This window comes from Meles meles, chromosome 7, assembly GCF_922984935.1.
Source record: "Meles meles chromosome 7, mMelMel3.1 paternal haplotype, whole genome shotgun sequence".
In the NCBI taxonomy this organism is placed as follows: domain Eukaryota; kingdom Metazoa; phylum Chordata; class Mammalia; order Carnivora; family Mustelidae; genus Meles; species Meles meles.
The window spans coordinates 4,158,558-4,170,832 of NC_060072.1; the positions used below are offsets into that span (position 1 = coordinate 4,158,558).

A 12,275-nucleotide genomic window follows, 5' to 3' on the forward strand; every position below is an offset into this window, starting at 1 on the left:
CAGAGCGGCCAGGTTTGGTGGGGGTGGGGAAGAGACCCCGCCCGCCGGGCTCGGGGCCTCGTTGGTCGGGAGCGGGCAGGAGGCGGGGCTATTAGCGTCGGGGGGCGGGGCCCGAGCCGGGGGCGCGGCGGGGCGGTCAGGGGGTGACTCCGGACGCGGCCGGGCGGTGGCGAGGGCGGGGCGGGGCCCAGCAAAGCCGAAGGTAAGTGGGAGGGGCGGAGAGAGACCGGGGCGGGGCCTGGAGGGCCGGGGCGGGGGCGGGGCGCGGGCGGGGCGCGGGCGGGGCGGGGCGCGGCGGGCGGTGGCCTGGAGGCGCGCGGGCGGCGGCGGCGGCGGCGCGGAGCTGCGCTCCTTTCCCTGGGCTCGGCAGCCGGGCGGCGGCGGCGGCGGCGGCTACAGCGACGGCGGCGGCGGCGACGCGCACAAAGGCGGATTGTGGCTTCACTGGTGCTCGCGGCGGGCGGAGCCGGGTCGGGGGCGGCGGGGCGCGCCGGGGGCCCCGGCGGGCGCGGCGCGGGCGATGAGCCGGGGCCCGGCATGGCCTCTGCGCGGCCGCCGGGCCGGGCCTGCGCCTCGGCGCCCGCGCCCGCGGGGCTCCGGGCCGGGCCGCCCGCCCTCCCTGCCGCTGCCGCCGCCTCCCCCGAGCCTGCGGGCGGCGCCGAGGCCGAGGAGCGCTCGCTGCAGCGCATGCTGCGCGCCATAGCCGAGGAGCGCGGCCGCCTCAGCCTGCGCCGGGAGGTCTGCGGCCTCGGTGAGTGGGGCGGGCCGGGGCCGCCGGCGCCGGGGCAGTGCGCGCCTCCGCGGTCTCCGCGCGGGTCTCCGTCTCCATGTCTCGGTCTCTGCGTGCGTCTCCGTCTCTCTGTTTCCGTCTCTGCGTGCGTCTCCGGGTCGGTCTCTGTGCGCTTCCGTCTCTGCGTGTGTCTCTGTGCGTGTGTCTCTGTCTGTCTCTCTCCCTGCGTGTCCTGGCCTCCTCCGTGCGCCCCCAGCTCCCCACGTATAGGTTTTTCCTGTGTCCCTGTGTGTTGGTCTCTGATTTCGGTCCCAAGAGCGACTCCGCACTCTCCTGTTCCTGGGTCTCTTCCCCTTTCCCGGGTCTCTCGGTGTCTCCCTCTGTCTGTCCTTTCGAGTATGTCTGTTCACCGTTCTTCCTCGCGGTGGTTGTGGCAGGTCCCTCCCTTCCCTGGGAAGCCTTCCCCGGGGCTTCAGTTCCACTGCAGGGAGTGTGGGCGTGGGATCTGGGGAGACCAGGAGACCAGCACGGGGGGTGTGGGCAGGGCCCAGTGGGGTCCAGGCACACCTCCCTGCAAGTGTGTCGTGGCCACCATCCCCAGCTTCCTGAAGCCTTTGTCTCCTGCACCTCTCCGCACTGCCTCGCCTGCTCCCCATCACCTCCAAGTGGGGACCTGTTGGGCATTGGCCCCTGAAGCCACCCACTTAGCACAGAGTGTAGGACCTGCTGCATCTCTGGGTGTGACCCCGCTCAGTTGAGGCTCTAGGTCATCTGTCTGCTGTGGGGTGCCGGGGGGTGGGGGGGGGGCTGGTATTGTTTGGAAGAGCCTGGGACTGTTAGGTGTGGGTGGGGTCTCCCTGCCTGGCTGGGTGTGAGGTCATCGCTCGGGGTGGATCCTGCCCAGACTGAAGCTGAGAAGCCCCCTCCCCTGTAGGGTGGGCTTTTCATTTTCTACGTGGAAAAACCCCTCCCTTCTTCATGCGGAAAGCATTTCACTCCACATTGTCAGCCACCCCCACCCCACCCCCGCCCCCAGTCTGAGCTGGGGATTTCTGGGGAGGGGCGGGGGGGGGGGTGTGTGACAGCGTTGTGAAGCAGGGAATGTCGGCTTTGGAGATTCTACCTGTCCCCTCCTCGTTCACCATCAGGGAGTCCCAGAGAGCCAACATAACCCCTCTGAGGTCACACAGCAGCGGGGTCACCGCTGCGCTAGGGTTCTAGGCCCCTCAGCAGGCCACGCCCTGGAAGCGAGTGAGAAGAGGAAATAACTTCCAGTCCTCCTTTTTTTGTAGGAGGCCGGGTTCCCTTAGCGTGAGGCCGGGTTCCATTAGCGTGAGACCTGTCCCCTCAGCCCAGCCTGCCCCAGGAAGGACCTTTCCTGTGGGCAGGGGTGAGAGTTGCGGGCGGGGCACTGGGGGTGCCTACCAAGTAAGGATGGACCAGGAAATGGGTTTCTTGGGTGTCTTTTCTGAAAAGGTGTCATGACTTCGTTTTGCGCAGATGTTGAAGGATCCTTGTTTGTTCATTCAGCAAATGTTCACTGAGCACCTACTGTGTGCTGGGCCGTGCGCCAGGTGGCAGGTGCCCCTGCCACCTGGCTCAGGCTGTCTGCGATGGGAGGGGTCTGCGGGACCATCTGCTGCAGGCCCCTCCGCCCTGCTTGCCGGGAAGCTCCACGCAGCCCCTCCCCACTTCCATGTCAGCGCTCTCCCACCGCCCTCCGACCACTGAGCACCTTGTCTCTCCCCTGTCAGGCCCTGTCCCAAGGAGCCCACAGGGCCATTCCTTAAGGACAGTAGTAATTAATTCTAGCACTTGGCGTTTACGGAGTGCTTACTGTGTGCAAGGACGTTGTGTGTACTGTTTGATTCTGACTCTGCCAGATAGGAATATCCTCTCCGTGCCACAGAGAATCCAGAGGTTCAGAGAGAGGAGAGACTCGTGTAGAAATGGTCAGCGCGGGGCGCCTGGGTGGCTCAGTGGATTAAGCCACTGCCTTCGGCTCAGGTCATGATCTCAGGGTCCTAGGATCGAGTCCCGCATCGGGCTCTCTGCTCAGCAGGGAGCCTGCTTCCCTCTCTCTCTTTCTCTCTCTGCCTGCCTCTCTGTCTACTTGTGATCTCTCTCTGTCAAATAAATAAATAAAATCTTTAAAAAAAAAAAATGGTCAGCGCAGAGGCGGCACGGCGGGCGTTGACCCTTGGCCAGTCTGCCCCCGGAGTCTGCCCCCTCGGATGCCTCCAGCAAGGGCCCCCAGGGCCTGCTGTGCTACGTCTGGGGAGGAGAAATGCCCCAGGTCTCCTGTCCTGGCACCCAGGCCTCCCTCCCGTGCAGGGTCTCCTGTCTTGCCTCCATCCTCCCGTCCCGCCCATTCCGTATTCCCCTGAACTCAGTCTGCAGTGCTCTGATGCCCTGGGTTTTAGGCCTGCTGTTTTCTCTTCCTGGGCAGCCACCCTTCTCACCTCCCCCACACATGCCTACAGGTGTCCCTTTAAGCGTCCGTTCCAGCGCTGCCGCTTTCTGGGAACCCTTCCTCCACGTCCTGTCCCGCCGCCTGGGCTCTGCCTACCGGGTGCACGTCTGCGGGTTGATCGGGCCTGTTGTGGCTTTGTGAGAGTCTGTGTGACTGTCTCCCCAGCAAGGGAGCCCCTCGAGGGCTTGGCCCAGTAGAGCAGGTGCCCAGGAAACATTTAGCAGGCAAATGAGAGACTCTCTGGGCTCATGAATTAAGAATGAGCGTGTGTATAAAACGTGGAATCTTGGCCTCTTAGCAGGGCTCACTTTGACCATCTTTCATTCATCAGGTGAGAGAGGGGAGGCTCAGAGAGGGCCAAGCTTAACAGTGACCTATTGCCAAAGTAGAGTTAGGACCCGGTGGTTGGCCTGTGCACCCAGACAGGAGCCCAGGACTTGGACACAGCCCACGGACCACTTCCCCCTTTCTTCCCTTTACAGCTGTGACAACCTGTTAGATGTAGGAATTTCAACCGCCCAGACCGGCGTTGCTGTGTCATTAAAGCTGCGGTCATTCAGAAGCATGCCGTGTTCCCTGAGGTGGTTTCAGAGGTGTCAGGGAGCCTCTGGTGGCGACGCTCGACCCCAGACACACTGTTGTCACTTCTGAGTCACAGCCTCTAAGATGGGAGAGTGCGACTGGTGCCCCCACACAGGGATTGTCGCTCGGCTGTCATGATGAAAGGCCCCTTGTGGGTGCAGACATGATGGTTGCATCTTTCCTTCAGCAGCGTCTGTGTTGGAAGCATCTCGTGAGTGCCGGGTCGGGGGATCGGGCCTGACCCTGCTTTGCGGGAGGCCACAGCTGAGGAGGGAGAGGAGCCAGGTGCACGGTGACAGCCGAAGCAAAGACCCTGCCGGCAGCAGCTGCTCCGAGCAGGACTGGGGGTGGTTTATACACGGGAAACTGCTTGGGATTCCAGGGAACAGAAGAACCAAGCTGGCTGGCTGAGCGAGCTTCCGTGGGGCTCCGGGTTCTCTGAGCTGGGAAGAGTCAGGAGGTCCGACGCCCAGATGTTGGGCGATGCAGACATCTGGACCAGAAGTGGATATAGCCTGATCCTTCCTCTGGGGCGTGGGCTCTCTCATGGGCCTGGGGCGTCAGCTCCAGCACGCTGGGCAGGAAGGCTCCCTTTCAGCCACTGACGTCCGGCAAGGCCCCGTGGACTTGACCTGGCCCCGGCACCTGGTGTCCACCAAGGACAGGCAGGTGCTGGGAGGCGTGGGGCCCCCTCACGCTGCTTGTCTTCAGGCCCTGCCGAGGCCTGCCCTTTGTAGCACTGCTGTTTGCCTGGCCTCTGGCCCCCTTCTAGGTGGCTGAGGGCGTTCTCTCTCTGTGGGGCCAAAGGAGAGTTTCATGGTCAAGGTTTCCTTTTATTCTTGAAACAGTCCTATAAGGTAGGTATTGTTGTACCCTTCTCTTTGTCCTGATGAGCAAAGGCAGGTTTAGAGGTGTAGTAACGTGTCCCTAGTCACGTGGCCGGGAAGGGGCCGAATCTGTCTAAACCTGAGCTCTTAGCGGAGGGGGACCCCAGCCCACACATGCCCTCAGGGTGCTGGCAGCTGGTCATCACAGGTGTGCACTGCTCCCGGGCACAGGTGGGTTGAGGAAGGGCCCAAGTCAGAGGATGAGAGGTTCCCTCCAGAGGCAAGGAGGAGGGAGTCCCCCCCACCCTGGCTGGTCGGGGATTGGTGCGAGGGGTGGCCTTTGAGGGGGCCGCGGTGGGGCAGGGCCTGCCTGGGCCGAGGAGGAGAGGCCAGAAGCTGTGTGGGAGCTGGGGCTGAGCCCTTGGCCGGGCCTCGGGCAGTGTGGTGGCTGTTGGCTTGTGGGTGGCCTGCCTGGGACCCGGCACGCCCACTGTGCGCCGGGCAGCCCTGGCGGTCTGTTAGTTTCCCATTTTGCAGATGGGAAAAGCAGCTTCAGAGAGCAAACGGACTCACCCAAGGTCATGTCGCTGGGAGGTGGCAGGACTGGGGTCTGTGTGAGACCCGTCAGAGGCGAGGACCTGCCTTGCAGGGAGTTCATGGAAGGAGCGAGAAGGCACTAAGGGGGACCTTGCCTTCCGGGGAGCCTCTGCCCCAGCTAAACCCCCACGTACACCAGACACCTGGGGCCAGTCTGAGAATCGGGAAAAGGACCGTCCAGCCGTGGCCCAGCCCGTCACCCCCCTGCCAGGGGTCAGTGCGGCTGGACTTTGGTGGGGGGGCGGGAGATTTCGGTGGGAGACGTGACTGGAAGGGAAGACTGGGGGCCTGTGACCCCACAGAGCGGAGACGGCAGAGTCTGTAGGGTTGTGGGAATCGTATGAGAAGTGACGGCTTCGCGGACGGGCGTGTGGAGCGGCTGAGACTTGGCGCAGGGTCAGACCCTATCCTCGCCGTTGCCCTTGTCATTAGGAGGGACGTGAAGCACCGGGCCCCGTGCCCCTGCGTGAACTTGGGGTTGAATGTGTGCTCTGGGGGGCAGCCTGCTGTGCACTCCCCGAGGACAGTTTCCCGGGGTTCCCTGGGGTCCCGGGCCCTCCAGCCCAGCTAAGGCAGGCCAGGCTGGTCCTGGGCCCGTGCTCGGGGGAGGAAGTGTGACCGTTTGGAGTGGGGGCAGTGCCTCTTTCGGTTCCTGGGCCTATTTTTAAGGCCTGTGGGTTCCGGCCTCGGGCCGTGTGTGGGGCTGGAGCAGCCCGGAGGCTGCGGGGCGGTCCTCTCCCCAGGCAGAGACTCTGGGAGCTCCGAGGAAAGGACCTCCCACTTTAAAGAGCCCCAGGGTCCGGCTGCAGGGGTGTCTCTGCCAGACCAGAGTGGGCTGAGTTGTCGGGCGCCCCTGGGCCTGCAGGCCATCGCAGCGGCTGCTGGGCTGTTGCCTCCTCCACCGGGCCGGGCCGGGCGGCTCTGGGACAGCGGCAGAGCCCGAGGCCGCGGAGCGGGAGCCCCACGCGGGATCCTCGTGAGAAAACAGCCTCGGAATCCCCAAACAAATGTTTTCCCGATGAAAAAAAAAAGTTCCGTGCACATTATAGAAACTGGAAAATTTGAGAAAATGGGGAAAACATTACTCACAGTTGCAGTCACCCAGAGACAACTATTAACTTGGCAAAGGCTTACTTTCCCATATTTTTAAAGCCTTTTTAAAGAATTCTTCGTTATTCTCTATGTAGTTTCTTAGTCATGCTTTCTGACTTAAAATTCCTAAAACATTTTCCATGTTGTCCAGACTCGCAATGGAAGTCCAGCAGCCTAACACTGTGGCGTCACAGACAGCGGGGCGAGGCTCAGAGAGGACCCTGCCACCCCCGGGTCCCAAGGGCTGGATGAATGCCTGATTTGACCCGCCCCTGCACCCCCCAGCCCCTGCAGGGGGTACAGCTGGAAGCCAGTGAGGGGCAAGGCAGGGGTGTGTCCTCAAGCACATCCCGCCCAGGTCCCATTGGCCACAGATGGGGGCTGGGATGTTGCTTTTGGACCTACAAATGGGGGGTCCGAGACATCGACCAGGGTTAAGGGCTAAAGTCAGGGAAAACCCAGCTTGGGGTGGAGCCTTTGCACAACCCAGGGCAGCAGAAGCCGCGACTGAGTTTGAGGGGGACCCCCTCCTCTTAAAGGAATCCTGGGACATGTGGGTGCCTCCGTCTGCCTTCAGCTCAGGTCCTGATCCCGGGGTCCTGGGATCGAGTCCCGCATGGGGCTCTCTGCTCAGCGGGGAGCCTGCTTCTCCCTCTCCTGCCGCTCCCTCTGCTTGTGCTCTCTCTCTCTGTCTCTCTGACAAATAAATAAAAAAATCTTCAAAATAAATAAATGAAAGGAATCCTGTGTCTGACGCGACATGGCGTTAGTGCCCAGCTAGCCTGAGTGTCTCTTCCTGACCAGTGACTGGCTGAACGATGTCTGTTGGCAGAAGTAGAAAGAGGGGGCTTCGGTTTTAATTTATTCCCTTGTAGGTGGAGTTGTGGTTACTGTTTATCTTTTTTTTTTTTTTGAAGATTTATGTATCTGAGGGAGGGGGAATGAGCAGAGGGAGACAGGGAAGCAGACGCGGCTGCAGGGAGCCCGTGTGGTGGGGGCAGTGGGGGCTCGGCGGACGGGTACCCGTGCAGTGAAGAGGTGATCGTTTCCTGGGGGGTGTCCCTTGAGTGGGCATTCCTCACAGAGGGCCTCCTTCGCAGAGACAGAGTGGGGAAGACAGCAGAGAACGTTCCAGATTTAATTTTCCCCCCCGTGCTGTGCTGCTTCCGGGAGATCACTGCGGCTCTCTGGGCCTCTGCTCTGTGGGGGGGGGGGGGGGGGGGGCGGGTAGGATGCGCACATGATGGCTGTTCTGCCTCGCCCTAGGGCAGAGGCCCGTCTCCAGACCCAGAGCATCAGAGAGTATCATGGAGGCTGCCCGGACAGGTGACAGGGCCCGGGGCCAAATCCAGGGGGCCTGTGAGGGCGACTTGAGTAAGACCCTTCCCTCTGGCCTTCGCTGGCCTCTTACACAAAGTGAGGGAAGGCAGGTTGACCCGCAGCACCCTTCTCAGCCCAAGGTGTGGCGCCTGAGTCCCAGCCACCTGTGACAATCAGGGCCGGTGACATCACGCCTCAGGGAGGTCCCTGCCACTCGGGTGCTTTGGCTCAGGCTGACGGAAGTGAAACGGGAAGAGGCAGAAACAGGAAGAACCCCGAATCCCACCCCACACAAGGGGGAACGAGAACCCTGTCATCCCACAACCCCAAGCCGTGGCCTCCCCTTCGGGCTGTAGCCTACGCAGCCTCCGAGCCCCCCGCCTGGGGGACAGAGCCTCCTGGGGTGACTCGGGATTCCTCCTGACCCGGGGCCGAGAGGAGCGCCCCCCCCCCCGCCATGGTGGGACTCCTGAGCTGTGGCTGCGTTCCGGGCCACAGGGCACAGGGATGCGGTCCTCTGGGGCCGGCAGCCTCCCCGGGGAGGCTGGGGAGGCCCGTGGGCTCCGGAGGAGGCTGGGAGCAGAGCAGCCCCCGCAGGCGGGGGTGCGCCCAGCACTGCGTCCTTCCCGTGGTGGTCCTGAGTTGAGGCTGTGTTCGCCCCGTCGGCAGATGGAACTGGCGAGGCCCAGAGCCGCCGGGGCACGGTGTTCACGGGCCCAGTGCTCTGGGACGCAAGGCCGTGGCCTCTGCAGTGTCCCCTCAGACGCGTCTGTCTCCCCGAGGAGCGGCATTTGGCACCTCTTCCCCGAGCGGCCTCAGCCCGGTGTGGCCCAGAGCAGGAGCCCCGCCGCCCACCGCGCGTCTCCACCATGAAGCAGGGAGGGGAGAGGGGGACGGGGGGGGGGGGGGGCAGAGGTGTACGTGGGAGGGGCCCTTCTGAGGAGGAAGCTGCGTAGCACAGGGCTGGGACCCCAGTCTCAGGGGAAAGAGCTCAGGCCCTGGGAGGAGGAACGCCGTGCAGTGACCAAGTGATTTCAAGCCCCAGTGGTGGGGCGGGGGTGGAGCGAGCCGGGAGGTCATAGGTCACAGGTCACAGCTCCTGTCTGGGATGGGGCGCCTTGCCTGGGTGCCTGTGGGAGTCTCAGAGTTTCCTCAGGGGACCTGCAGCCTGTCTTACAGGCCCCGTGTTTCACACGTCAGAGCAGAGCAGTGAGTCAGGAGTTGGAATAAGGCCCCGGCTCCCAGGAGGTGGGCCGCGGACTGGGGGGCATCTCTTTGGGCCCCAAACTGCTGGGCGGGATTGAACCTGGAAAGGTTTGGGGGAGGGCATTGAGTGGCAGGGGTGGGGGGAGCCCAGAGGATTGCCTCTGGAAACAGCCGGCGGGCGATGGACCAGTCTGGCGGAAGCCCCACCCCAAGAGAGGACCTTGAGGTCAGGGTCAGGGTCTATTTCCCACTGTGCCGGGGGCCTCCTACAGAGCGGCTCTGGGAGCCGGTGCGGGTTCGCCCTGGCCTGGATCCCAGCTGCACCTGCCGTTGTGGTCCTTCTGGGTGACCTGAGTCAGGCTCTTGCTCTCCTCTCCCAGGAAGGCAGCTCTTAGGGTGATCCCAGCCGTGACCCGAGGGCTGGAAATGCAACAGAGGGAGGAGGAAGGCCCTTGGTGGTGGAGGCTTTGGGTGAGTTTCGGAGCTGCCGGGTGTGCTGTGAGCTGGCGGGGCTTGTCACCCTCCCAGTTACGCTTTAGCCCTTGCGCACCCGCTGTTGGGGACCCTGCCCTGTGCGGGTGCTGGTCCCACTGCCAGCGGGGAGGGGACTGCCTTGGCGGGTAGGGGCGGGGCGGGACGCTCAGGGGTTGGGAAGCCTCGCAGAGGCTGGGGCTTTGCAGGGTGACATCAGACGGGTGACTCAAGGCGGGAGCCTCCATTTCCTCATCAGCTGAATGAAGATGGGGACTTCACCCTGCAGGGTGTCGGGGAGGATGGAAAGAGGCGGGGTAGCACGAGCTGAGAGGCATCAGGGGCTTGGGGGGTGGTGAGAGCGGAGGTGACTCGGGGGAGGCACGGTCAGGGCGGAGACTCTTCAGCGAGGGGAGTGGCGGGCGGTGGCGGGCGGTGGCGGGCGGTGGATACACGGGCGTTTGGTTCGGGAGGAAGGGTGGGGGGACCACGCCACATACTGGGGGGCTGTCTGGAGAAGGAGCCCGGACTTCAGGAAGACAGGGAAGCGGGCAGGGGTGTTGGGCTTCTCCTGACCCAGCCCCCTTGCTGCCCTGAGAGCCCTGCTTCCCTGAGGCCGGAGCAGAGCCCTGGCCGGGGCGTGGGGACCCGTCTGACCGGCACTTCTCCATCTGAGTGCCTCGGCCCCGCAGCCAGGGCGCCCCAGCAGCGGCTTTGTGTCTTGCGCCCCGAGGGAGGGCTCGAGCCTGCGAGGAGCACTGAGAGGCACGAGTTGGTGAAAGGCCTATTGAGGGGACCACAGAGGCCCTATTCATCATCGGGCCACTGCAGGGGTGCGGGGGAGCGACCGGGGGCTGAGGGCTGCCTTGGACTCGCCCCAGAGAGGCCACTTGACCCACCCCCCACCCCGCCTTTGGGAGGGGCCAGGCGGAGCAGAGGCTGCTGCCAAGCCAGGCGTGCCCTCAGGAGGCACCTCCCCACCGCAGAGAGACCCCAACTCCACCGCTCCCCGCCAGACCCCCTAGCCAGGCCACACCAGGCGGCCCTGCCCCTGGCTCCGCCCACTTCGGTGTGACTCCATAGACGGGGAGCCTCCCTAGTGCTTCTGACTCTTGCAGACTCGGGCCACGGCGGACCACACACACCTGTGTGATACATCAGGCCTCCCCTGAAGCTCCAGGGGACCGCGGCCGCCCCCCACCCAGCGCCCAGCACCCGGCCTCAGAGAGTGGTCCTTGGTCAGTGTTGGCTCCAGACGGGACCAGGTGTGGATGGGGGTGGGGAGTGCCCATGACCTCGGACGGCCCGTGACCTCACTGGTGAATAAAACCCACTTCCGAGTGTGGACTCCGGGAATGTAAGCATTGAGCACAGCGCCCGGCACAGCCTTCGGTGGCATTTAAGTTCACGGGCGTCTCTAGTTTGGAGAACAGGAAGGGCAACTCCGGCGCTCTGAGCCCTGACCCCCGCGGGCATTTGCTTGACTCCCTCCGCCTCACGGTTTCTTTCACTGAGGCGTTTCTGTGCACTTTGGCGGCCTGCTTTTTTGTTTCTATTTTTTAAACTTTCTCGCCTATGCATTTTTCCAAATAACTGCACTGTTACTAAAATAATTTTGGGGAAGAATGATATATTTTTGAGACTTTTGAGTAGGTAAACGTGCCACAAGGGCATCAGATCCAAAGGGTGTGAGGAGGTTCGCGGTGACAGTCTCCTTTCTCTGACACCGGTCGGTGGCAGCGGCGTGAGCCATGCTTGTTAACCTGGGCGCCTGTCCAGGGCCCACCCTGCAGGAGGCCTCACAGGTCCCCGCCTGCAAACGCCCAGCAGCGCGGAGAGGTGGATTCCCTCCTAAATACCCTTTTACAAGTGGGAAGCGGGCCTCCAGGGGTTCTGGGCTCGCTGGCACCTGTTGGGACTACCGGAGCCTGGAGGGAGCCCGGTGCCCACACTGCTTCGTGTCTGCGCCCCCCCACCTCACCTCAGTCCTCACTCGGTCACGGCCAGCTCCCGGCCAGCTGTTTGCCTTAGTAGTGAGAACCTCTTGTCGCGGTTCTGCGCTCCCTGGTCCCACTTCCTCTATCCCAGAGATCTTAGGGGCCGTTGCAGTATTTTGCAAACACCGCTGTCATAATTACATAATTTGGAAAAAACCCACGGGGGTGGACTTGCCGGCTGGAAGGCGTGAGCAGATGCGGGTCTTCGTGGCCTGCCATCTCCGTGGGGATTTTCATCAGCCAGACGTGAAGTCCTGTTTCTCTCCATTCCCTTCCCCCTGGGAATGTGGTCAGGTGTTCTGATTTTTACAAACCTGCGAAGTGAAAAGTAGAATTTGGTGGTTTTCAAAGAATATTCCTCTTACTGTATGAAGTTGAGCTGATTTTCATGTTCGGAAAGCTGTTTGTATCTCCCTTTGCTTTCCGTTCTGTCTTATTTTATTTAATTTTAATTTTATTTATTTATGTGATGGACAGAGATCACAAGTAGGCAGAGAGGCAGAGAGAGAGAGAGAGGGGGAAGCAGGCTCCCCACTGAGCAGAGAGCTGGATGCGGGGCTCAACCTGAGCCGAAGGCAGAGGCTTTAACCCACTGAGCCACCCAGGCCCCCCTATTCTGTCTTATTATATATGCGTTACATGAAGCTTATTATTTATTAGGGAAATTAGACACAAGATCAGAGTTCCAGTAGTTTTTCTGGTGCATTGTTTTCTTTTGTGACGCGTGTGGGGCTTTTTCCCCATAGACATTTTTTATTTTTATGTCGTTCGATGAATCTTTTCCTTGAAAGCTTTGGTGTTCTACTTAGAAAGACTTTTTCGTCTCTTGAGAGAATAAAAAAGTTCTCCCACCATTTTTTTTCTTTCTATGATTTTACTTTTAACATTAAACGTTTTGATCTTTTCGAATTTATGTTGGCATGAGCAGGCGCCCAGGCTTATTCTTTCCCCCTCGCTAGCCTGTGGTCCCAAGGCTGGTC

At 62.0% G+C, this 12,275-nt stretch overlaps 1 protein-coding gene across 2 annotated transcripts in view; it reads left to right on the forward strand.

Moving 5' to 3' along the window:
• Positions 1–331: 331 nt before the first annotated feature.
• KIAA0930 (KIAA0930 ortholog) overlaps positions 332–12,275 on the forward strand; it is a 36,434-nt gene continuing 24,490 nt past the window's right edge. For both annotated transcript variants that reach the window (XR_006819709.1, XM_046013151.1), the window contains exon 1: positions 332–751. Coding sequence is in view for 1 of the 2 variants with exons in the window: in XM_046013151.1 (XP_045869107.1) it covers positions 538–751 (214 nt within the window). In the remaining variant the exon portion in view is untranslated. The remainder of the gene's footprint in view (positions 752–12,275) is intronic.